Source organism: Mirounga angustirostris, unplaced genomic scaffold (genome assembly GCF_029215605.1).
Source record: "Mirounga angustirostris isolate CCGP_5_RB_7025 unplaced genomic scaffold, mMirAng1.0.hap1 SCAF_10, whole genome shotgun sequence".
Classification (NCBI taxonomy): Eukaryota; Metazoa; Chordata; class Mammalia; order Carnivora; family Phocidae; genus Mirounga; species Mirounga angustirostris.
The window spans coordinates 127068774-127095269 of NW_026991718.1; the positions used below are offsets into that span (position 1 = coordinate 127068774).

At 43.4% G+C, this 26496-nt stretch overlaps 1 protein-coding gene across 7 annotated transcripts in view; it reads left to right on the plus strand.

The window, feature by feature from the left end:
* The window catches only part of SLC9A8 (solute carrier family 9 member A8), a 79442-nt gene that overhangs the window by 10315 nt on the left and 42631 nt on the right, over positions 1 to 26496 (plus strand). For 5 of the 7 annotated variants that reach the window (XR_008506944.2, XR_010405921.1, XM_045885944.3 and 2 more), the window contains exons 4-7: positions 12473 to 12531; positions 17583 to 17666; positions 21765 to 21866; positions 22926 to 22960. Coding sequence is in view for 5 of the 7 variants with exons in the window: in XM_045885944.3 (XP_045741900.1) it covers positions 12473 to 12531; positions 17583 to 17666; positions 21765 to 21866; positions 22926 to 22960 (280 nt within the window). In the remaining 2 variants the exon portion in view is untranslated. Of the gene's footprint in view, positions 1 to 6997; positions 7192 to 12472; positions 12532 to 17582; positions 17667 to 21764; positions 21867 to 22883; positions 22961 to 26496 lie in introns of all 7 variants that reach the window. The other 2 variants (XM_064573336.1, XM_045885947.3) reach the window with 2 other exon arrangements.

The window sequence follows — 26496 nt, forward strand, 5'->3', positions numbered from 1 at the left end:
GCCTGTGAGCTTTTGCATTGCCACCTCATGTAAGCCTCATAACCCCCCAGTGATGCCATATCTTAAGGGAGAGACACCACTGGATAGTACTGATCTTCAGTGAAGAGTTGGAAAACAGTTTTTCTCACAGTTCCCTTTCTTTATTTAGCAGGCTCTAGAGTGGCACATCCTGGCAGATTTGAACAACCTTAGCTAACGAGATAGTCTTTGAGCTCTAAGCATGGGATGATCGTTTATTAACATCCTTTTCCTGCTATCAGGCATACTAAAAATAACCTACACAACTAATACCTATTCTGGGACATTCAGTAAAGACTTAAAACATGACTCCAAGGAATGTACAGTTTTGCGGTCAGTTTTCATAGTTTCTTAGAATAAGAACTGTAGTTGGTGTGTATTTAGGTATTCCCTGTGCACATGGAAATGATAGTTCTTGCAATTTGGCTTGGAATGTCATGTTCTTCACTCTGAATGTTTGGGTAACTGCAGGGCAGTGAACACCAGTGCTTGTATTAGGAGTTACAGCAGACATTGTTTGTTGCCTGCCCAAGGCCCTTTCCCCCTTCTTCCTTGAAAATAGAACCCTAATTTTGACTTTATTTATTTTCAAAAGATTTTATTTATTTATTTGACAGAGATTGATAGCGAGAGCAGGAACACAAGCAGGGGGAGTGGGAGAGGGAGAAGCAGGCTTCCCGCCAAGCAGGGAGCCCAATGTGGGACTCGATCCCAGGACCCTGGGATCATGACCTGAGCCGAAGGCAGACACTTAACGACTGAGCCACCCAGGTGCCCTGCTAATTTTGATTTTAAATTTGAAATAATGTGTCAAAAGGTATCTTGCCACAGTTGCACTCAAAGAAGATGGGTTCCTCCAGGTCAAGACTGGTCTTTATGCCATCGTGATAATTCCACTCTGCCATTGATTGGTTGAACGGGGTGAAGGCAGCAAGGCAGTATGAAACCCTGTTCTGGCCCATGAGACCATGGAGAAGGGCTGAGGTGCAGTGCACTCTATCCTCTCTGATAAAAAAAAAATCTCCCCGGGGCACCTGGGTGGCTCAGTTGGTTAAGCGACTGCCTTTGGCTCAGGTCATGATCCTGGAGTTCCAGGATCGAGTCCCACATCGGGTTCCCTGCTCAGCAGGGAGTCTGCTTCTGCCTCTGACCCTCCCCGCCTCTCGTGTTCTCTCTCTCATTCTCTCTCTCTCTCAGATAAATAAATAAAATCTTTAAAAAAAAAAACAAAAAAAACTCCCCTACCTTTGATGCCGTCCTGTGAGGGTGTGATGCCCGGAGAACTTGTGGACATCTTGCAATCACTGTGGCTCAGGTACAAAAGCCAGAATGCTAAGGATTGCCAAGGGGACAGATGGGAAACCTGGATTCTTGACTGCGTTGTTGTTTTGTTGAATTGATACTTCTAAAGCTGCCTGTTCTATGAAATAACAAACATCTGTGGTTGAAGCCATTTTTAGGCGGGTGTTCTTCTACTTGCAGCTAAAAGCATCTTAACTGATACAGGACTCTTTCCACTTAAGGGACAAAATCAGTTCAAATTGATTCAAAGCAAACACATTGGTGGGGGTGGAGTTGTACACCCATTGGCCCATGGGGAACTGAGAAACCTACAGGGGGTGCTAACTTCAGACTTAGCTGGATCAAGTCTCCTGGACTCCGTTTTTCTTCATTTCTCAACAGTGCTTCCCTTTGTTTTGGCTTCACTCTCAGGCAGGCTCTCTCCTGAACCTTTCCAGCTTCAGGCCTACTATCCTTACAGTAGCAATCACAGAGGGAAAAGTGGCCTCCTCTTCTCCCTGTTTCTACCAGAAGTTGTAGGATGAACTCTGACCTCATGGCCTCCTCAGCCTGGACAGGGAGTGGAATTGTGTTGGGGATTGACCAAGGCTCTCCATCCACAGGGTTAATTTCTTCACTGATGTAGCAGAAATAACTAGCCTGTACAGCCAGGTCATGGGAGGGTTGATGGAAAGTAAGTCTTGCTTTCAAAACTTCCGTTAGCTAACTCAGGTGATTGGAATGCTAAGAGCAGTTCCAGGGAGAGTGGCGCAGTCCAGAAAGTATTTTTTATTATGTTAGAGGACATTTGGTTAGAATTTAGAAATGCTGACAAAGCTATCAAAATAGTTCTGTATTTCATAAAGCTATGTAAATTGAAGGAGAACTTTTTTTCTCTTACTAGAGCAAAGTGTAACAAAATGTTGATATATCCACCATTTCAAGAGTTTCCAAGTTTTGTACCAACAAAGAATCTAGATGAAGCTGCCAGAGAAAATGGGATTTTCCTTCTTTCAGGGATAAACTCTCCCAGCCTACCTCTTCTAGCCCAGAGTTGCTTTTCAGTTTGCTGTCATTTAGAGACATGATTGGCCTTTGATGTTAAACATTCAGAGTTCCTAAGAAATTATTGGTATAGAAAAGGACTATCTGCCCTTTAAAAGCACATTTTCCCCCTTCTATTTTATTGTATTTTCAGATGAATCTCCAGACTTTTCTCATTCTTTATAAAAAAGTATCAACATGAAATTTTAAAGATGTTTTCTTGATCCTTCTTCAAAGCTTTTGGATACTTTCTATACTTATGGAATTCTGTAGCTTAGGCCTTTGAAAAAAAATTTTTTTTCTTTTTTCTGCACAAAGAGCTATACAGAAAAAGAAAAATTCTTTTCATTGACAACTTCAGCTATTTTTATTATGCTTCATTCTCTTCCAAACCATATGTAGGCATATACATGGAGATTAGATGACTTTACTTGGTTTGAGTTTATATCATTTTTTGTGTTCTTTCCTTTTTACTACTCTTTCCATATATTAAGTTCACATATTTACTTTTGTTGGTGCTGATTCACTATATATTTTGGGCTGACATTTATAAGGTATAAAAATGAAATAATTGTACTGCCTACTATCCACTGTTATATGTACAAAACAGGAGATTTCTCTCCTCCCCTCCCCCAATCATACTTTATTTTAGAGAGAGGAAAAGTCAGAAGGGGTTAAGTAAGTACTGGAAATCTGCCCTATCCAATGCCAATACTACTGATAATTAGAAAACCCAGATTTGATTGAATCATTGACTAGGATATACAGAAGTGCTCCCTCGTCATAACCTTCTTAATTATGTGCCTTTAGTTTTATAAATTCATTCTTGTTTTGACTAAAGGACTTTAATTTTTTTAATTTAGTGCTCTTTGTGTCAATGGGGGTTTTGAGTGGAAAATGATGAAAAATCACTCGGTTCCTGAGTTATTGACTAAAAGTAATTCAGGAAAAAACAGATGTAGTAATGATATTCTAATTGTACTTAAGTTCTAAAAAAAAAATTTTTTTCTTTTTTTTTAGACAAAGTGAGAATCCTAGCTGTAACTATAACAGCTTCCGTTCCTTTTTAGACTATTAAAGTCTAACTAATGCTGACACAGCTAACAGTGTCTCACGAGGAACTCTCCCTGAATCTGAGGTGCTTTGATTTTTCTTTTTCTTTTTTTTTTTTGAAGATTTTGTTTATTTATTTGAGAGAGAATAAGAGAGAGAGAGAGAGAGCACATGAGAAGGGGAGGGTCAGAGGGAGAAGCAGGCTCCTCACTGAGCGGGGAGCCTGATGCGGGACTCGATCCAGGGACTCCAGGATCATGACCTGAGCTGAAAGCAGTTGCTCAACTAACTGAGCCCCCAGGCGCCCCTGCTTTGATTTTTCTTAGAGAAGAAATAGGCATTCATTTGTTGGTGTTAGAGTAGCTGTCTTAGAGGCAGAGGCCAAAATTGGTTGTCAGACAAAATGATTAAATTAGACTCAGGATTTTCGAGGCTGTCGCATTCCAAGGAAGGGTGCTAGCACAGACTCTTAGTTCCTGGACACAGGTCAGAGGTGACGAGGTCTCCTTGGAACGCCTGTTGCTCTTTTACTTCTGTGAACTCAATGTGTGCTCGGTGTGGAATAACTTCCTCCTTTTTCCTGGAGTCTTGCTTGGACTTCCCTAGTTTTATGGTCATCTTCTCTTAGTTGAGAATTTTATCATCCGTAGGTTGGATTTTATACTTAAATCTCCTAGTTATGCCAGAGTAGGGAGATAGGCTAAATTTTAAAACATGAAAGGTTATTAAATAATTGTATTCTGACATCTGCATTTTGGGCTGACTTCTTGAATTTCCTCTTTCACCACCTAAATGTTCTCCTCTATGGTGGAAAAAGGAATAATGTGAGCTACTTTAAAACAAAACATGTAAAACAGGCTTTCCCCAGAAAACAAACAGCCGTGAGGTACAGATTCCCATCTTTTAATTAGAGTATCTTTGAGGTATCTGCTTTCGAATAGGTGGCAGAATCAAGGATTGGATTTTCAAAATTACCTTATGATAATATAACTTGATTCTATAATTACAGCTGCCGAAATGTGCTAAAAATATTTTCCAAAAAATCATTTATGGGTAAAAGAGTATTACATAAGTAGTAAGTCATTATATTCCTTTTTGCCTCATTATAAAGTAGCAGGTCTACCTCCTCATGATGATCGGGGTCAATTATCCCTGCCAGTATGGTAACCTCTTTCTAGGCCTGCTGGTCTTTTGGCTCAAGGAGCCCAAAGGGACCAGGCAGCAGCCATTGTAACTCTTACTGTGTGAACCCTGGGGGAAATGTCACCTTCTGGGAGCCAGGACCTTTCGACCCCCTGAGCCGAAAGTTTCAGCCTAAGGAAGCAGAAATTCCCCAAGTAGGAATTGCCGGTCCCAAGTGAGTCCCTGAGAATGATGTTGAGTGGGGCGACTCCTACTTTTACCCACTGTGTGCTCTCTGTACCCACGCTTACCCTTGGGCATGTACCGCCCTATAATGGCCATTGGTGTTTTGTTTTGTTTTGTTTTTTTAAGATTTTTATTTGAGAGAGCGAGATCACATGCACATAAAGGGGGGAGTGAGGGAGAGGCAGATGGAGAGGGAGAAGCAGACTCCCTGCTGAGCAGGGAGCCCCATGCGGGCTGCATCCCAGGACTCTGGGATCACAACCTGAGCCAAAGGCAGACGCTTAACCAACGGGGCCACCCAGGCGCCCCGGCTCTTGGTTTAAGGAGTAAATTGCATCCTTGGCAGGAGCTCCATCCTTCACAGGATGTCCTCTCCAAGCTGGTGCCTCAGCTTCTTTGAGAGACCCTCGTACCACTCTGGCTGGCCGGCAGCTTCTGCATGGGGTGGTATGTGGTATAGGACCATGTGGAGTCCGTGGTCACATGCCCACTGCTGCCCCTTCTTTGCCATACAGGGAGTCTCTTAGTTTGACACCTTGTTACGCAGTACCCCACTTTGGTGGATCAGACACTTGTGGGCCCCGGACAGTGGCGCTAGCCAAAGGACATACAGCCGGCACACGCGTCAGTCTCAGTCAGGATGAACTACCACCCTTTCCACTGATGTCATGGAGCTGCCGTCCTGTAGCTAGCTGGTCTTCACAAGGGATGGGACCCCATCAGGTGATAGGTGTTGGTCTCTGTGGCTGTCCAGGCCTCCACTCGGCAATGGCGGTAGCTCGCACAGCCATGCTGTGAGGGGTTCATGCTGTCGAGCCCCTGCCCAGCTCCCGTCTCTGCCACCATAGCTTCTGTGTTCATGAGCCCATTGCACAAACACTGACGTGGCCGAGCTGAGAGGCGGGCTGAATCCTCCGTGAACCAAGCTTGGGTTTTTCCTCCTGTCAGCTGGTCATGAAGAACTCCCAGCGAGGCCGTATGTAGGAACCGAGAGAGGTGTTGACATACAGCTGTAGCGGACGCAGAGGCCTGGGGCGCCTGTTCACGCCTGTGCCCTCTAGGCCTGCATGAGCCTGATCTGCAATGTAACACTTTCATCTTACAGTGCGTTGCTGCTGGGCCCACCTGGGCCTAGAGCTGGGTAGTTATGGCAACCCCTCTTAGAAGGGACAGTTCTGAGCACATGAGCACTTGATGTCCTATGCTCAGATACTCTGTCTCTACCAGGGCCCCAGAGCATGCCAGGAGCTCTTTGGGTTTTTATCCCCAGGTGTTTTTCAAATGGTGTATAGTTTCTCTGCTGCAAATGGCAAGACCTTGCTCCAGAACCCTAGGGATCTATGCTGAGCAGCCCTCCTATTGCAGCTTGCCTGAGGCATCACACACCATCCCTTTCTACCATAGATACTTCTAGTATGTGGGGTCTTCCAGTTGGTACGGCAGAAGCAGCAGAGCTGCTTGAACTGCAGCCCGACCTGCTGCAGGGCCCTTTCTTCTGGGCCCCGCTCAAAACTTTCAGCCTCCTAAACCAGCAAATGGGTTAAAGTAGTTTTCTCCAAACCTGGAGGAGGCCTACCAGGCCTTGCGCTTCTTCTCATTGGTGGGAGGCGGAACGTGCTTTACTTGGAGGCACGTCCTGTCATACTCCAGACCACTTGACCCCTAACAGCTTCCCCGGTGGGCAGGCCCCTGAAACTTTCTATCCTCTGAAGCCTCTTTCTCACCAAGACATTGACTCGCCACTTCTTGTCATATCAGATTAACATGATATCCACAGTCTAGTGGACCAGTGTATTGTCCCGGGGAATGTCCATATGGTCTGGGTCCTTTGGGACTAGGTTATGACAGAAAGCAGGAATTAACAGAAGGCGTTTGACTTATTTGGGGCTTCTTTGTAATCTCTGAATAGCCTGGGGAGCTCTGTATTCCAGCAGGGAGGTGGGGGCACTTCTCCCAGCCCAGAGGGTCCACAGGAATCTGGAGGTTCAAGGTGCTCGTGTGCATCTCCTCAAGATAACTCCCCCACGTCTCAGAGTCCCACTTCTTCCTTAGCAGGGCTGGCAGGAGAAGGTATAGATGGACCTTCTTGAGTTCAACTTTCTCGGAAGATCTGCCCCTCTGGCGGTTAAGTCCCGTGCCTGATCTTCAGCTCTAGAAGCCCTCCAGCTGTAGGTGATGAGGGTCAACTTACATGTTGCCAAGGAAGCCCTCTGACTCTCCCCTTTGCTTTTAGGTTGGTGATTGCCTGAGCCTGGTCATTTTCTCTTTCCAAACATCAGTGGCCCCCGGCAAGCACCACACAATTCCACTGTTCTCGTTTCCCCCACCCCTCTCCAACCCTGCAATACTGCCTGAGCCGCTGCCTCCCACCCAGTGTGCCCACCTGGCCCGCCACAAGGGAGTCCTAGCAGTCCAGGGCAGTCCCAGGTGAGTGACCACCAGGACTTTACCACCGCGCTGGGGTCCTCATTGCCCACTGGCTGCTGCATAATCCAACCCCAGAAGCACAGCACCTTTCGAATTTGCTTCCTGGAACCACTCCACTCCTGGAACCAGTGGTCTTAAGTTGGCTGCCTAAAAGCAGAGTCTGAGACGGTTGGGGACAGGTAATTTACGGAGGGGTGCTCTTTATGAATATATCTGTGAGGAAGGGAGGAACCCAGACTAGGGGAGGAGAAAGAGCCAAACGCCGGGCTGAATCTCTGTTTCAGCCCAGCCAGAGCCTCACTAGGAAGACCCTGGAGCAAGAAGCCACGCTTTGGTTGTCCGTCTTTAAAGCCAGGGGGTTGTACTCCTACTGCCAGCTCAGTGAGTCATTGGCTGTGAACCGATGCAGAGTGGGCACGACTTCCTGATAAGGTGCCTTTGGGCAGCTGAGGGCACCTCTCTGGAGTAGGGGACAGCTGTGAGCACTTAGCAGCCAGCGTTCTCGGCAGCTCATGCAGTTGGGCCCAGTGAAGGGAGTTGGGCAAGCGTCACGGTGTGAGAATGAAAAATGCCTGTACCCTTGACCCAACAATCCCTCTTTCAGGGGATGCTCTGGATGCCCCCACCCATGGGGAATCGTATTTATTTAGATGGGAATGGCAGTGATAGCAAAAGCCTAGAAAAAAGCCCAGAGACTCAAATTTTCACAGAGTATTCTTCTACCTTTTAAGTTTTGAACCATGTGCATCTGTTATATAATCAAATAAAGATAAAATAATTCATTCTTAAACAATTCTGGATCTGCTGTTTCTCACTAGATAAGTGATGCTGGGCCTTAGCCTCGGTTTCCTTATCTGTAAAGTGTAGACGACAGGGCCTTCACTTCCTAGAATTGCAGATATTGAGCAGGGTAATACGTAGAATTCATTTAGTATAATGTCTGCCTGCTAAGTAATCATTAACTGTCAGCTGGGGCTATTAATATTATCATCTATATTATTATGGTTTATTGTCTCGCAGGGTAGTTTTGAGAATGAACTAAAATAATGCGGGTATTTTATACATCACAGTGCCTGGACATAAGGGGTGTGTGTGTTTATTTTTAACACGGGGCAAATATATATATGTACGTATGTATCTATTTTTTAAGGGAATTAAGATCATGTTCTACATACTGTTTGGCAACCTGATTATCATCCTTAAGACATCTTAAGCATTTTTCCTCTAACATCAATTATCAGGAACATTGCACAGTGATGGTGGTAGAGCAGCAAGGCACCCTGGGACAGATGAGGGTCTGTAACAGCGGTGCAGACGGGCTGGGCAGTGCCGTCTGCCTGTCTTAGCATCACGAAGTGGTGGGATGTCCACTGTCACTTGGTGGCCCTGAGCCATCAGACAGGCCACTTCCACTCTCTGAGCCTTCCTACCTGAAGTATTCTGAGGATTAGAAATAATTTAAAGTGACAAATCCTGGGAGAAGGGGCTCAACAAATAAATATTAATTGTTCCCGATGTTTTGAATTAATCCAGTGGTGTCCATGATGAGGTGTGTGCACCAAGATCCATTGGGGGCAGAAGAAAATGTCAGAACTGGAGTTTCTATTTATTTTTAATCTCACTCTTTTACAGTCTCTGTTTTGTGTGTACATTTTCAAATATATTAATACAGTAGCGCTTTTTTAATAAGATAAAAATTTATAACTCAAAAGTACATGCTTATATTCTTTTTACTGGTAAGAATGTACAAAATTGTATCTAATAGGGCTTTATTTCCATCTGGTGGTTAGTTGTGTGGTATGAATTCCTCCTGTAGAGTAGATAGATTTGACCTGACTTGGAACCTTAGTCTCAAAAGGAAAAGCAGTAGCTTGCCAATCTCACACTGCACAATAGTTTAGTCCTAGGATATCTAGAAAGGCTTGCTCAAATAATAATAGTAACAGTAGGAATAATAACATCACATCGTATTCTACAAAGCTTTCTAGTGCCTCATAAATAATAATATAGAAACAAGCTTAGGCAATAGAATAATTATGATTATAATCAATAGATATAATAATAGATAATTACGAATAATGATTTTCAAATGCAGCTGCTTCACATGGGATCACAAAAGCATTAACCATGGTATTATACATTTACAAGGGAAAGAGAAAGTTGAGGTTTTAGTAGAGCAGGAAAACACCAGCTTTAAAAATGAATTCTGAAACCATGAGAAGTTCAACTTCCCTAGTAATCAGGAATGATTACTGAATGCAGATTAGCTGCAAATGCAAAGTACAACTTCTTGCCCATCATCTGGGGCAGAAATGTTAGTCTGATGATTATCCAGGGTTGGTGAAGATGTGGGAGTGCTCTGGGGCAGCAGTATAACTCGGTGCAACCACTTTGGAGGACAGTTTGGCAGCATTCTCAAGAGATAAAAATGTTCATGCTGTTCACTGTCTCTAGATCTGCCCTCAGGAAACACTCTTACACAAAGAGGCGAGAGCCAGCATGTTCATTGCAGGACCGCTGTTAACAGCAAACGGTTGGAGACAGCTATCATTTGCAGAATGGTTAAAAAAATTGTGACTTTAAAAAAAAAAAATTAAAGTATAATTCACATACCATAAACTTCACAGTTTTAAGGTGTACAATTCAGTGCTTTTCAGTATATTCACAGGACTGTGCAACCATCACCACTATCTAATTACAGAACATTTTCATCACTGCAAAAAGAAACCTCTACCTATTTTTTTTTTTTTTTGAAACCTCTACCTATTAGCAGTCACTCCCCATTCCCTCCTTCCCCCCTCCCTTGGCAACCACCAACCTACTTCCTGTCTCCGTAGACTTGCCTATTCCATACATTTTGTATAAATGGAATTGTACAATCTGCGGCCTTTTTTATAACAGATTTATTGAGATATAATTCGTATATGATACAAGTTACCCATTTTAAATGTACTATTCAGTGGGTTTTAGTATATTCACAGAGTTGTACAACTATCACAACAGTCGATTTTAGAAAATTTTCATCACCCCAAAAAGGAACCCCATTCCCTTTAGCTATCACCCCCAAACCCCTCCTCCCCAGTCCAAGGCAACCATTTCTGTCTCTATAGATTTGCCCCTCCTGCATGTTTTGTACAAACGGGTCACAAAATATGTGTCTTTTGTGCCTGGCTCCTTTCACTTAACACGTTTTCAAGATTCATCCACGTTGTGGCATAGATCAGTGCCCCATTTTTTTAAATTGCCAGATATTATTCCATTGTGTGAATGTACACTTTGTTTCTTCATTCATCAGTTGATGAACATTTGCGTTGCTCCCGCCTTTGGACTACTGTGAATAATGCTGCTAATGAACAGCCGTGTACAAATTTCTGTTACGAGCATTTGTTTTCTGTGCTGGGTCATATGGTAACTCTGTTTTACTTTTTCAGGAACTGCTGAACAGTTTTCTCACAGTGACCACACCATTGTACATTCCCACCAGCGATGTATGAATGAGGGCTCCTGTTTCTCCATACCCTTGCCCCGCTTGCTTTCCTGTCTTTGTATGCTAGCCATCCTAGGGAGTGTGAAGAGCTATCTCATTGTGGTTTTGATTTGCATTCCCCTAATGATGTTAAGCATCTTTTCATGTGCTTGTTGGCCATTTGGATATCTTCTTTGGGGAAATATCTATTCAATGTGTGGCATTTTTATGCTATGCTGCAGAGCTGTTCAAAGGAATGAGGCAGATCTATATGTAATAATCCCTGAGTGCATCTCCCAAGATTTAACACTGAGCAAAACAGCAAGTAGTAGAATGATGCATTACAGTACTGTAAATTTTATATAAACACACACTCAGGACTGTGTGGTTAAATATAAACATGTAAGAGGATAGAGAATGATCTGGTAGAATATTTCCCAAACTTATCAAGATGGTTGGTAACCCCGGGGGCAGGAAGAGAAAGAACTAAGGTGGGAGTGGGGGGTGGGATCTCATCAAAAGGGACTTTTGTCTTATTTATAACATTTTACAAAGTATTCATGAGCTATTTGATTAATAAAAAATTGTATTAAAAAGTCCTTAAAATGTATACACCATTTGAAAAGATAAAGAAAGAAGCAACTGGGGAACCCTATCTGGAGAGGTTAGAATCAGTGCTTTCATGCCACCTGGCAAGTGAATGGACAACTTCTTTTCCAAAAATAGGTTCATTGACTCTTTACAGCCCAAATCTATTTTGTCTTGGTCTCTTTTTCAAAGTAATTTTATTATTGTTTTAATAATATGTAACAGTTCAAATAGTACAGAGGTTTATAAAGTTAAACTTATCTCCTCTTCTCACCTGAAACGCCCTTCCCCACAGAAGTGTGCACTTCATTTTCCTGATAAACTTCTCTCTTCTAGTATCATCTCCTCGCCCCACCCAGCAAAGTGTTTCTTCGGCTTTCTGCCTTTCTGGCTTTCTGTTGTTGATGGGGAGAAGCTCCTTCCTCTGTAGTGGGGAGGGAAGGCTTTGTCTTTAAGAGTCTATGACTGTGGCCTTCAGGCTTGCTTTGTATTACCCCCTACCAGAGATTGTGATTTAGTAGGTCTGGAGTACTGCTCGGGTGTCTTTATTTTTATGAAAAGCTCCCATGGTGATTCTGATGAGTCAACAGGGTTAAAAATCATTTATCTAGTGAGTAACAGAGCCATCATAAACTGTCCTCGTGATGCTTCTTTGAGAATTATTTTTGGTAGGTTCTTTATGAGAGAGTAATGAGCCTGTCAGCCTTAAGGAAACATGCCTGAACTCAGATGGTCTGTTTTGTTCCAGGAATTTCACAGAATTTTTACTTTAGGTTATTTTTAGCATTGAGGTTTTATCTCTAACTGAAGACTGCATAGAACTGCCATCTGAATCTAAGAAAGCGATCTTGGATTCTTTTTTGAAAATGGTAAGATTATGCAGTATAGGGCAAACTTAGCACATGGGCTGTCATTTCACATTGAAGATGGGCAGATGTAGCAACACTGACAGGTGTTAAATCTTCTGTGCCCAGCAGACTATCCTTGGGTCTTGTTTTGTCAAGCTTTTTGTTTCCTAGATGCACCCCGCCCCATTGTTGTTGACTTTATTATCATATGCTTGTCTGAGATGCGACTCAGAACTTCACGTTGATTTCCATTATTAGCATAAAACTTGCAGAAATCCATAAAAGCCATTTAAAGACATAATAGTTTCTCTGGAATAATAAACCTGAGTAATCTTTCTCATATCTTAAATTATGTTCAATTTTATATTTTCTCTTCTAGGTATTCTCATGGGAGCAGTTATAAAAATTATAGAGTTCAAAAAATTGGCAAATTGGAAGGTAGGTTTGCCCACCTGTTGATTTTTTAACATACTTAAAATTTTTATTGATTGTCCTTAATTTTATAACACTGATGGTTAGTTATGGTGGCTTATCATTACTTGACTATCAGTGAAGTTTATATTGTCCCATTAATTTTTTAACATTCTACTGGATTAGGGTTGATATCTTTACATCTGACTTTTTGAAAAAACGTAAGTCTCACACTGCTTCAGGTTAACATAGGAGCACTCAGTGTCATGTTTTGTTAAATTATTTGAATTTGTATAATCTTAGAATAACCTGCTGCTGTCTGGGGGAAGTCTCTAATTAGCATTAAACGTCAATCAGTGGTTATTGCTGACAGCTGAAGATAAAACGGATTTGTCCAGCACCGTAGAGCTTACAGAATGCTTTCTACACTGTAGCTCATGTTGTCCTCATGAAAACCACATGAGGTAGATTGACCACATATTATCATCACTGTGTTTTTACAGATGAAGAAAGTGACCACAGAGAGGTTGAGACATGTCCAACATCACAGAGCTAGGAAGTGGCTGAGTTGAGCCTTAGGGCCAGATGTGCTGGCCCTGTGTATTCCGTATTCTCTCTACCATACCATGCTGTCCTCAGTGTGTGGGTGTTCATACCCTCGTGTTCATATAGTACTCCGCATGCGGGCATCATCTTGTGGTATAAGGACTAACTGAAACCCGAATTTCAACTTAAACTTGTGCATCCTTGGGGCGCCTGGGTGGCTCAGTCGTTGAGCGTCTGCCTTCGGCTCAGGTAATGATCCCAGGGTCCTGGGATCGAGCCCCGCATCGGGCTCCCTGCTCTGCGGGAAGCCTGCTTCTCCCGCTCCCACTCCCCCTGCTTGTGTTCCCTCTCTCACTGTGTCTCTCTCTGTCAAACAAATAAATTAAAAAAAAAAAACAAAAAAACTTCTGCATCCATATTGAGTACAGAGATTTAAAAAGTGTGTAGCAAAATTGTGTAGAGGGCAGTAAGGTTCATTTCAAAATATTAAAGAATATTTTGTAGCTATAATTTAGCACATTCAAACCCCTCTTGTTTTGATTCAGCTCCTAGGTGCTAGGATTAATTTACCTAGGAAACTATAGAGTGTAGCAAAACAAGCCACATGGTCTGACCTAAAACACAAATTGAACTGTTATAATTAATATTCAGGAAATATTGTATGTATTAAATGGATTCTCAAAATACATGTTGAGCTCCTCCTACCATAGACCTCCCCTCAGCTGGGGAAGGGACGGGGCAGGCCCCACTGGAGCACATTGTGAATGATCTCTCTGGCCTACTACAACTGGTTAAATTTCATCACTCTCACAGTGGCTAGTTGCAGGGCAGGGGACACAGACTGTAACCCTTTCTCTGTTCCTGCATACAGCCTGATGTGTAGATAACAGCCTGCTAACACATTTTGATTTAAATCAAAATTTAACTGATCTAATTTAAAATCAGTCACTCAAAATTGGACCTGATTTTAAATAATTAAAAATTGTTTTATTTTAAAATATTGTAAATCTATATAAAATGCTGGAAATTTCACATAAAAACCTGAACCTCTAGCTTCCCTTGAAGAAACAGAAACTCTGTTAACGTCAGGCCCACATGCCGCCCCACAGAAATTCAGCAGCTGCTCCTTCGGGGAATGCTTTGTGGCCTGGGGAGCCTGTGAGTTGGTGACCCTTGTTCTGAGCAGTGGGAGCCAGGGGGTGGGGGAGGGGAGGTTGTCCTCCAAGTTTTGTATGCTTTAATTTTGTTGAATTTATTTTTCAGTGGATATTACTTTCCAAGTTAAATGATAGTAGTATATTTAATGGTACAGGCAAGTGAAGCAGAGTTGGGTGGTGAATGTAATTAAGTGCCCAGAGAGCCGTCCAGGCGATCTGGGCTCGACCTCAGAAAAGGGGGAGGTTTCAAGGCCGGGATAGTTGGGCCAGGCTTCCCGGAGGAACAGGTGTTTGTGGAAAGCCGAAGCAGGAAGCAAGACACCTGTTTGGAAACCGGGTGCTGCAGGAAGCAAGGGGAGATCAAAAAAAACAAGGAGCCTGGTGTTCTTTCCGTGCAGTTCTGCTGCCAGACTGTCCCGCTGGGCCTGCCTTCCACCTGTATTTTCATATACTTATGTATTTATTTCTTGAAGCAACTTGCTTTTTTATGTAAATATATATATATATTTTAAGATTTTATTTATTTATTTTGACAGAGAGAGAGAGACACAGCGAGAGCTGGAACACAAGCGGGGACAGTGGGAAAGGGAGAAGCAGGCTCCCCACGGAGCAGGGAGCCCGATGCGGGGCTCGATCCCAGGACCCTGGGCTCATGACCTGAGCCGAGGGCAGACGCTTAACGACTGAGCCACCCAAACGCCCCTGTAAATATATTTTTTGTAACAATTTTTTTTTTAAAGGCTTTGGTTGTGGTAAAATATATACAGAACATAAAATGTATCATTTTAGCTATTTTTAGGTATATATTTCAGTGGCTAGCTACATTCACAATGTTGTATAATCATCACATTATTTATTTCCAGAACTGTTTTATCATCCCAGACAGAAACTCTACCTAGTAAACTACTCCCCAGTCCCCGCTCCCCACAGTCTATTCTGCTTTTTTTTTTTTTAGTATTGTCTGTTTTTTAGTAGCCCCCTATTCTACTTTGTATCTTTATGAATTTACCTATTTTAGGTACCTTATGTAAGTGGAATCATACAACATTTGTCCTTTTGTGTCTGGTTTATTTTACTCAGCGTGATGTTTTTAAGGTTCATTCATACTGTAGCATGTGTCAGAATTTCCTTCCTTTTGTGGCTAAATAATACTCTTTTGTAGGTATATACCACACTTTGTTTATCCATTCATCTGTTGATGGACCGTTGGGCTGTTTCTACCTTTTGGCTATTGTGGATAATGCTGCTGTGAACACTGGTATACATACTATAGATGTTTATTTTAAAGGAGACATTATAATACCGGGTTATAATACTGTGGGAAACCAATACTGTTTTTATAAATAGATATGATAAAAACAAAGTAGTGCAGAGGCCCCCTGAAGCCTCTGAGGTCAAGCTTGTTCTGTTGAAAAGGGAGATCAGCACATTGGAGAGAGGCTTTATGTGCCCTCACACGAGCCTGCAGTGTCTTTGACTTAATTGGGACTGGAAAAGAATCAAAGGGGGCTGACTTTCTCAATCTGGGGCATCAGTGGTATATGGCATACTGCTCATGTACCATCTAAAATCACCTCATACCATTTTGGGGATGATGCTGCCAAAAGGAACCTAGGATCTTTCTGTAACACTGTTCACTCACTTTAAGGTGGGACATTCATTTCCTGTGGCTGCCGCAGCAAATTACCAAAACTGGGGAGCTTAAGACCACAGAGATTATTCTTCCATAGTTCTAGAGGCCAGAAATCTGAAATGAAGGTGTTGGCAGGGCCATGTTCCCTCTGGGGAGCAAATCCAGGCTCTAGGGGAGAATCCATCATTGGCTTTTGCTGCTTTTGATGGTCCCCAAGTGTTGGTTGGTGATGGCAGTGTAACCCATTTCTCATCTCTGTCTTCACATGTCCTCCTTCTCTGTGTGTGTCCTTTCCTGTCTCTCGTAAGGACACTGTCATTGGGTTTAGGGCCCACCCTATTCTAGTATGATCTCACCTGGATTCTTATATTACACCTTAATTACATCTGCGAAGACCCTATTTTCAAAGTAGGTCACATCTGGGGTTCCAGGTGGACATGAATTAAGCCTGGAGGACACCATGCAACCCACTACAGGTGGGTTCTCTTTTTTCTCAAGGTGGGGTCGGGGATTAGTTTCTGAAACTCCAAAAGAATCTATATAGCGGTCCCACTGCACAGATCCTGAGAATAGGTTGCCCCACAAAACAGAGATCAGCCCATTTCTTTTCACATGGTCCCAGTCTGAGTCATGAGCTTGTTGCATGGACAGTTATTTTAAGATTTAATAAGGCATTTTCAGAAGTCATCATTTGCTTTCTATTTTGAGCCTTTGAATGTTATTTTAGTCTTTATGGTAACAGCTGTACATTTGTAAGAATACACTTAGCCATTCTTTTGAATAGGGATTTTGACAAGAAATCTGACTGTCAAGACTGTGGCATGAAAACTTTCATATGAAAAAGGGCCTAATTAATACTGCAGTTATTAAGTAGGCTTTGTATTACAGTCATTTTGGATTTGAGGGCCAATATGAATTTTCCCCCCAGTACCTCAACAATTAGAGGTATTAATATAGAAAATGAAATTATTATGTCATCCCTCTAAAAATGGCCATGTTCTGGCATGGCAAGGGGCTTGCTTGATAGCCATGTCCCAAGTCAGAAGGGCGTCAGATTTCCATCATAGTCCCAGATTTAGGAAAATGGCACAGTTGTCTGTGACAGGCAGAGAAAAGGCAGGGCTATTTTAAACATGTATAAGGTTTACTCTTCCTCCAAGTGGATTGTTTTAGGACTTACTGTTACTTTTTCCCAGAGAATTTCAATTTGTGGACTTATTTTTGAAAGTGTTCTATTTTAATTGAAATGTTTTCTGTATTAAAATTAACTTTCTTTCCTTAGTAAAGAATGAAAAGCAGGGGCACCTGGGTGGCTCAGTTGGTTAAGCATCCAACTCTTGATTTCGGCTCAGGTCGTGAGATTAAGCCCTACTTCGGGCTCCGTGCTGGGTGTGGAGCCTGCTTAAGATTCTCTTTCTCCCTCTCTGTCTACCCCTCCCCCCTCCCTTTCTATAAAAATTAAAAAAAAAAAAATGAAGAGCATATACTGTGTGTTTGGAAGCAGTTCATCCCGTTTCTTATGCTGGTCACCTTTAAAATCACTTGTCCTACATTTTTTAATGCAGGTTTTATTATGTTTTCTGGTTTCCTCTGCTGCTTAGTTTTATCATTAGGTACTCTTTTAAACATTGCATGTTTCCACTGGGCCTAAGAGAACAATTACTTTGGCTCTTCACTGATGGATTTATTTCTTAACTACACAAATTTCCATGCTTCTGAAAATACCCATTTTATATTTACAGGAAGAAGAAATGTTTCGTCCAAATATGTTTTTCCTCCTCTTGCTTCCTCCTATTATATTTGAGTCAGGATATTCATTACACAAGGTAAGACTCAGGCATGCATTGGTGCTTTTGGTCTAGGTGGCTGCCCATGTTAGTAAGGCAGGCTCCCGAAAAACTTGGGTGTTGACCTAGCAGTGGAGGCTCTGCGCCGACACCCCGGGGGTGCATGGTAGAAGCTGGACTGCACTGCCAGACTTAGGGAGAGGAGCAGACATACCTGGTTTCAGGCAGTGTGGCTTATTAACTAGTGTTTTCCGTAGAGGGTTGCTTTGCCCAGGAAGTGATAGCCAAAGTGATTTTAAGTGGTGTACAGACGATCCATTGATTCCTCTTGTTGGACACAGACTGACACATGTAGAAGCAGACTGTCCTGGGACAGTGGGGACATGTGCCTCAGGCCTTTTGATTCTCTCAGCTCACCATGTCAGGCCTTTCTCCTTCCTTAGGCCTCTGCCTCCTTCAGTGGGTCCCCTCTCAGTGTTTTGCCCTGGGCCTCAGCTCCCAGCTGATAGCCCCTCACCCCCAGTCTCCCTTTCTTCCTGCCCTTTCCCTGGCCCAGCTTCTCCTTACCAGACTGGAGCCTCATCCTTGTTCCCAGTCCTCCAGCTCCTTCTGGCCCATCACCTAGCCCCACAGTTACTCTGCCTATTCCTGGCTCCTCAGCTTGGAGAGTGGCCTCACTGGCCCCTGCCCACTTCCCTGCTCTGCCCCAGCATTTCTGGTCTCTTTCCTCCAGCTTCCAGTGACATCCTTCCTGCCTGGGCGGGAGCTTCTCACTTTTAAGCCAGTTTGTATGTATGTGTGTGTGTTTTGGGGTGAGGAGGGTTGGGGATGTCTTTTTCTTGTCTGTGAGTTTTCTTTAAGTGTATTTAAGTTTTAAAATAAAAAGGTGGGGCGCCTGGGTGGCTCAGATGGTTGAGTGTCTGCCTTCGGCTTGGGTCATGATCTCCAGGTCCTGGGATCAAGCCCTACCTCGGGCTCCCTGCTCAGCTGGGAGTCTCCTTCTCCCTCTGCCTCTCCCCCTGTCTTGTGCTCTCTCTGTCTCTCTCAAATAAATAAATCTTTAAAAAAATAAAATAAAAAGGTGATTCAATTTAAAATATTCGTAATACATCAGTTATTTTGTGAATGTGATTAAAAATTGTGAAGGTTGGAAGGTGTGGCCTAGCCTCAGAGAGAGGAAAGAGCCTGGACTTTCAGAGAGATGTAGGTCTAATCATGCGCTGCCCCCTACAGGTGTCTTTTGGGTAAAGTCAAAATTAAAAACAAAACAAAACAAAAAAAACCCCTGAAAATCCTACCTCTCAGGTTGTTTGAAGGTTTGCACTAGATGAAAGAATGTTTGCAAAGCATCACCCACCACACTAAATAATTGGTGATCCTTCTTGTTATTATCTATTATTAATATGACCAGTGTTGTTTTTTGTTTTTTGTTTTTTTTAAAGATTTTATTTATTTTTTTGACAGAGAGAGACATAGCGAGAGCAGGAACACAAGCAGGGGGAGTGGGAGCGGGAGAAGCAGGCTTCCCGCAGAGCAGGGAGCCCGATGTGGGACTCGATCCCAGGACCCTGGGATCAGGACCTGAGCCGAAGGCAGACGCTTAACAACTGAGCCACCCAGGTGCCCGACCAGTGTTGTTTTTAATAGCTTATTAAACTTGAGAGTTAAATTTGTCATGAGAGTTTTGGTCAAAACATACTAATTAAATCTTTAATTTTCCACCTGGGTACTAAAGCATAAATATTCTAAAATGTTCAGTCCAGATTTTGTTTAAGCTGTTATTTTATTGTGCATCTATTCAAAGAAAAAGTGAAAAGGAAGTTTAATGTAAAAAAAAATTCCCAAGTCTTATAAATTATTACTGACCTCAGATAATTTAAAAAGAAACAGGCAGGAAGGAATTAAAAGTCAATGTCTTTCACTCTTTCATTTTATAAACAGATATTAAACTATAAGTAGATTGTGAAAATATTTCAAAACAGTGCTGAGGTTGATTTGGTTTTTATTTAAAAATATGACACTTTGATTATTGTATTAGAGCATATAAAATTTTTATTTTCTAATTTTTTGGAGGGAGGAAAGAGAAACTTGTTCCAAAATTTGAGGAAAACAATAATTTCTTAGAAAAACATATGTTTGAAGATGGCTTTCCAGCAGAAAACGTGACAGTTTATGTGAAAGGGACTAATGTGAGTTAGAAATGTGAATGCAAAGACTTCTCTCCACTTCTTACCCTCCCCAAAGAAGATAGGAAGTCAACTCTGGGTGTCTTTAATATTGCTATATTTGTTGATGTAAATTTGGACTTGGAATAAAAATTTCAGTAAGATTACCATCCATTAATATGCATTAGATAGGCAACTATTGGTTCTTTAAAATTATTAATATAAAGACTAGGCCATTAGTTATGTCAAAGAGAAACAGATAAATTTGCTTTATGTAACAAAGGGAAGTTCTTGAATGTGGTAACTTGAATAGGGGTAAATTTTCAACATCCAGATTAACTTTTTTTTTTTTTTTAATTTGCAAGAGAGAGAATGAGAGAGAGCACAAGAGGGCGGAGGGTCAGAGGGAGAAGCAGACTCCCTTCTGAGCAGGGAGCCTGATGTGGGACTCGATCCCGGGACTCCAGGATCATGACCTGAGCCGAAGGCAGTCGCTTAACCAACTGAGCCACCCAGGCGCCCAACATCCAGATTAATATTAACCAACTCCATAAATTATATCAGCATTAGATTCCTATAAACAGATAAAGACTTAATTTTTTTTTTAAGATTTTATTGATTCATTTGACAGAGAGAGACACAGCGAGAGAGGGAACACAAGCAGGGGGAATGGGAGAAGGAGAAGCAGGCTTCCCGCTGAACAGGGAGCCCGACGTGGGGCTCAATCCCAGCACCCTGGGATCATGACCTGAGCAAAGGCAGATGCTTAACGACAGAGGCACCCAGGCGCCCCTAATTTAATCTGTTTTAACAACAAAATAAATCAACTCCTTGCAAAGGAAAGCTCATAGATGAAAGCTTTTAGTTTAGAAAAAAACCAAATCATTATGTTTGCCTTGAGTTCTTTTAAAGTTCTTTGTGTGTGGAAGATTGATATACCAAAGTAATTGAATGTCAGATTATGGGCAGCCAAATCAGATTGCAATGAATGAAGCAAAGCAGCCCCCTGAAGGAGATGGGCTTGGTGGGGCTGCCAGTGTTGAGCTGAGGACAGGCTTTTGAAGTGAGCAAACAGGATTTTCTGATTATATAACCTATTATCTTGACCTTCTTTATAATAATGCACCTTTTCTGGGGCACCCGGCTGGCTCAGTCAGTGCAGCATGTGACTCTTGATCTCAGGGTTGTGAGTTCGAGCCCCATATTGGGTATAGAGATTGCATAAAGTCTTTAAAAGAAATTATGTACCTTTTTTTAATTAAATAAAGAATTACAATTGTATAAGCTTTGGACTTTGATCAGACCTGAAACACGATTAATTCCTTCAGTACCTATTCATAGGGCATCTTCCATCTGATGGGCATTACACCAGTAACTCTGTTATATAAAAGCAGACGAGGTCATTGTGTGTGTGTGTATATCCCTGTCCTTGTGTTCCCCATCCCCACCATTGAGCGTATAGCTTAGTGGGAAAGACAGACATCAAATAGTTATATAAATGAATGTAAGATTTCAGCCCTGTCATGTTCTACAAGGAGAGGGTTATTGTGCATTGAGAGCATAGAATAGGGTCTGACCTGGCTAAGGGATGAGAGCAGGCTTCCCTCAGGAAAAGCCACACCGCCTAAGATCTTAGGATGATTCAAGTTCACCAAGCAAGGACGAAGAAAGAGTGGTCCAAGCCCAGGAAGCATGAAATGTTCAAAGAACCAAAAGCTACCAGTGTGACTAGAACCCAGAGAACAAAGGGGAGGTTAGAGGCCTTCACAGGGGTCCAACCATCCAGTCTTTGGTTGGGTTTTATCTGCGTTCCGAGTGGAAGTAGGGGGGTCATGGTGAAGACAGCACAAACCAGGTGGGTGGTCTTTTGCAGAGAATCCAGTGTGTGCAGAGGGCCAGGTGGGGGGTGCGTGCCTTCACTGATTGGACCAGCTTCCCTAAGCAGTTCTCTTATTTCTGCTCTTTCCAACAGGGTAACTTCTTTCAAAATATTGGTTCCATCACCCTGTTTGCTGTCTTCGGTACGGCAATTTCCGCTTTTGTAGTAGGTGGAGGAATTTATTTTCTCGGTCAGGTAAGAAAAACATCTTTGAAAAATTCTGAAAATCTTACATTCTTAGAGCTAGTGCAGGGAGGTGGGGTAGGGACACTTCGTGGGGCCTGGGTTTCACATTCAAGGTAAATGCTCTCCTGGAAGGAAATCCAAACTCCTACGAGGAACCGTAAAGGCATGTTGAAATTGTTTCTAAGTGTCCTCGAAGAACGTTGGTGTCTGGAATTGAGTGAATCTTCTCCATAACCCCCAAAAGTTTTTGATCTTATTTGCAAACCAATAATTTCTTAAGACAGAATACTAAAAATAAAGCAGGGTATATACCCCCAAGGTCTTCAGATTAAAACAGTATCAGTTGTGTTATCAAGTAGACTGAATCAGGATTAACCACTGTTTCTTAGTAAAAATCAAACTTGATTCTCATATGTTCACTCAATTCTAAGCTGTCCACCCAAGATTTATATACTTTGGATTTTCCACCATTGCTAAACCAGTTCCCAGTGTTCTGTACTTTGAGTTTGAATTACTTTAAACCAAATCTACCCAGAAAGGTAATATCTATAGTTTTGCATTCTGCATGTCTGTGCATGTCATAGTTCTTTTCCTTTATGGGCACTTGTCCCGGTTCTGTAAACTAAGTTTGAAATTCAGGCCTCTGGGTGACTGGCAGGCTTCTCGTGTGTGTGTCAGACGTGTTTGCTTCTATGGGCAGCTGTCGGCCAAAGCCCACTGCATTTGATTGTCACTTGGACTGCCACCTCAGTGGCACCAGGATAAATCTGTCTGTCGTGCACCCTTCTTCATTGCACAGCTTCTAGCATCAAATGGGAATGAACTTAAGAAAACCATACCTAATTTGGCTTGAAAAATGTAGCGTTCTGTTCCATACTTTTGTTGTATAATGATTGAATGCATGCTTAAACTAAAACTTAGGAGTTTTCTTTATTTTTCAAGTGGTTTGGGGACTGAAGATTAATGTCCTTATTAGTTACTAATAAAACACTAATGGACATTTTAATCTTCTTGGCTGTTCTCCAGGGGGTTTTTTTGTGTCTGTGTGTTGTGTGTTTTATTTTACAGGCTGATGTAATCTCTAAACTCAACATGACAGACAGGTAAATCTTTAATACTGTCACACCCGTGTGACTACTTTTCAGACTGGGGATAGTTTTCTCCACATTGATTCCTGGGTGCGGTATTTCTCTATTCTGTCTCTCTTTTTGTTCTGCTGATGATTTCTGCTGAATTAACCTGTGGTTCTGAAATGAATCAAAACTATATTGTGGAATTTCGACGATCTCTAGTCAGAGCATTGCTGATTGAAAGAACTGATTTAGTTTAAGCTTTGGAGAGAATGACTCTGGTCCGTTAACCACACACTGCATCTTTTATTATCCAGAATCATCTTCAGCTAATTTCTGAGTCTTTTCAGTGGCCACAATGAAAAGTTGTCCTCTTGATAGATTAGGGATGGAGTGGGAAGTGAGGCGTACAGAATCTTTGCTCTGGGCTTCCCCTGAAGCCAGGTGTGGGGTAGGGCGGGGGAAGCAGGCAGGGCCAAGGGCTCTACTGTGGATATCTTGCTCAGTCTGAAGCTACTCGAGTGATCACTCCGAGCTGCTCTCTCAGAGCCCAGGCCAGCAACCCAGGCCGCAGTCTCCTGGATAGTACCAGATCTAGTGCTAAACAAGTGCACAAGCAGAGTGCAGCCTGGTTGCCCCTCTCTGAGAAGTCCAGAGCGTGTGCAGCCTTGGTCTGTGTTTCTGCACCATCGGCGCTTGCTTCTGTGGCCTGGCTGGGGGCTAGAAAGCAAGGTGAGCTCTTGGCCCCGGGTCTCTCCCATCAGGCCGGCCAGAGCTTTCAGCCTTCAGCAACTTGGGGGCTAGAATCTTGAAGCCCTTTTCATGGGAAATGTGCTCTGCTCCCAGCCAGTCCAATCCCATCTTTCCACCAGGAACATAAATTTTGGAGTTTTTGTTGTAAGGTAGTCCTGATATATATAATGCGAAAGGCACATTCCTGTTCCATAAGGAGCTGGAAATAAAGCAGAACCCAGGCCCCGCATTTTGTAGGTATTTTGCAAGTGAAAAGAAACGTCCCATACCCAGTCATGTAAAGGAAGATGTCACAGCATTCAGTCCTTCAACCTGTTTTGGGGCAACTGGTTAGAGATACAGAAAATGCTGGATAAATTCTTGTGGAATTGAATTGAACCAGTGTTTATGGGGATGTTCAGGGAGAGAGGAGTAAAAGAATTGTCCCTTAGGCAAGCAGGATAGGAGCCAGGTAGGGTTTCTCTCTCTGTGTGCAGACACTTCCTTTCCTATTAGAAAGGGACCATCCCCCTCAGAGGGAGTGCTCTGGGGAAATGAGCCAGCAGTCACAAACACACACAGCCACAGAGCCTGGCCGAGCACTTACCAGAGGGCACTGCCTTTTGCGTCTCGGGGTGACCACAGTGGTGACCGGCAGAGTGCACCCTGTCTGAAGGGGACTTCTCAGCTCCACCTAGTAATCACTTGGGGGAATATGGGCCCCGAATTACTAAATATTAAAAGAACATTGGGGGGCACCTGGGTGGCTCAGTCGGTTAAACGTCTGCTTTTGGCTCAGGTCAGGATCCTCCAGGTTCTGGGATTGAGCCCCGCATCAGGCTCCCTGCTCAGTGGGGAGTCTGCTTCTCCCTCTCCCTCTCCTCTCCCCACGTCTGTGCTCTCTCTCTCTCAAGTGAATAAATAAAATCTTAAAAAAACTTTTTTTTTTTCGCAAGAGGCCAAGTTTCTAGATTTTAAGAGTGAATTTTCTAGTTTTTTTTTAAGATTTTATTTATTTGAGAGAGAGCATGACAGAGAGAGAGCATGAGCAGAGGGAGAGGGAGAAGCAGACTGCCCACTGAGCAGGGAGCCCGACATGGGGCTTGATCCCAGGACCCTGAAGGCAGACGTTTAACCAACTGAGCCACCCAGGCGCCTTTGAATTTTCTAGTTTTTAAATGTTGACAAGTTAGTCAGTTTTTCGCCATGCAGTTTCGCCAAACATAAGACCCACAGACCGCTGCACAATAGAAAACATAAAAATAACTTTGTTGCACAGAAGATTTTATCGTAGCCATGGTTCTGTTGGAGAGAGATGTCACTGGTAGATTCACCTGAGTTATTTCCTATGCGGGTCTGCTTCCTTTTCACTTGTTGATGTTCTATCTTTTGAGATGATAGAATAAATCAGGAAAACACATTTTTAAGGTGAACTTCTAGCCTCTGGCCCTTTAAAGACCCAGCCACGCAAGTGGGAAGGGGAGCACTGACAGCGTGAGGACGTGACCCCTGAGACTCCGAGCCCTTGATGAGTCGGGTCGTTCATCCGTCAGACTTTTCATGCTTGCTGCCAGGAAGGCTCTGCCCCAATAGAGATCCCCAACCCAAGCTAAATGTGTTCTATGGTTTGTGCAAATCATTTCCCCCCAACTTTTTATTATGAAAATTTCAAACATACAGAAAAGGCAAAGCTTATACAGCGGCTACCCAAATGACCACCACCTGGGTTCTACGATTACTGTTTCACTGTATTGGCTTTTTTTTTTTTAATTTAAATTCAATTAGCCAACATACAGTACATCATTATCCTGTAGTTTTTGCTTTAACCCAGATCTTTCCATTCATCCATCCCTCTGTCCATTCATCAGTCTGTCTTTCTAGTTCCTGCTCTGGTTTCAGTTCAGGTTGCTACAGGGACCGTGACAAAGAACATCAGTCAGGCCCATTCTGGCACAAATGAAACCCAACACAAGTAGTTTTGGTTGCGGGGGGGTGGAAAAAGGTTGTTGGCTCAGAAGTGAAGCGTTCCGGAATGACGGCTCCCAGCATGACAGCCCCCGGGGCCCACGCTGCCCAGGAATCTCTCCTCTCGTTGCATCTCTGTGCAGTCTTCCTGACTGGCTTCATCCTCGGGCACGCTTGCCCCACATTGGCAGCACCAATGGCTCTGGGCTCACGGCACCCTCACGTTAGCTATCTCTGCCAGAAGGGCCAATCGAATTCCCGAGGACCTGGTGAAATGCCTGGTGAGGGCCCTCTTTCACCAAAGTTGGGTCTCCTGCCCACTCCTAGAGCCCCATGCAACTCTGTAGGGGGAGGGGAGGGGAGGGGAGGTGTGGCTCCCCAAAGGAAAACTGGGGTGCTGTTCCCAAAACCAGGGGTGGGGATCGGAGCAGAGAGAACCGTGGCTATCTGCTCTGCCGCCCTGTCCTCGGGAATGGAGCCGCACGAGGTCAGCACCCCACACACAAGCCACCAAGGGCTCCCCGGTTCCACCTCCCTCGCCTCTCTCTTTTTGGACATTCAGAAAATGCTTTTTAGACATTGTTTTTCCTTGAGGCCCCTGGTGTTTTGCCCCGGGCTGAGGAGAGTGGGAATTAAAGACAAGCTCTGTGTCCAGGGTGCAGCAGGAGGGCCTCGAGGCCTGCTGCCAGCAAAACAGGGCCCCCCAGGTTGGCAGTCCCTTGGTGGTGTTACTGTTCCTTCTCTCCCTCGCCTTCCTCCTCCTCCCACCCTCCTGCCTGCCTTCCACAAATGCCTCTGGGCCAAGCTCAGGATGGATCCCGGGAATATACGCATGACTAAAACGTAGTGCCCGCTCCCTGGGCACTCACAGT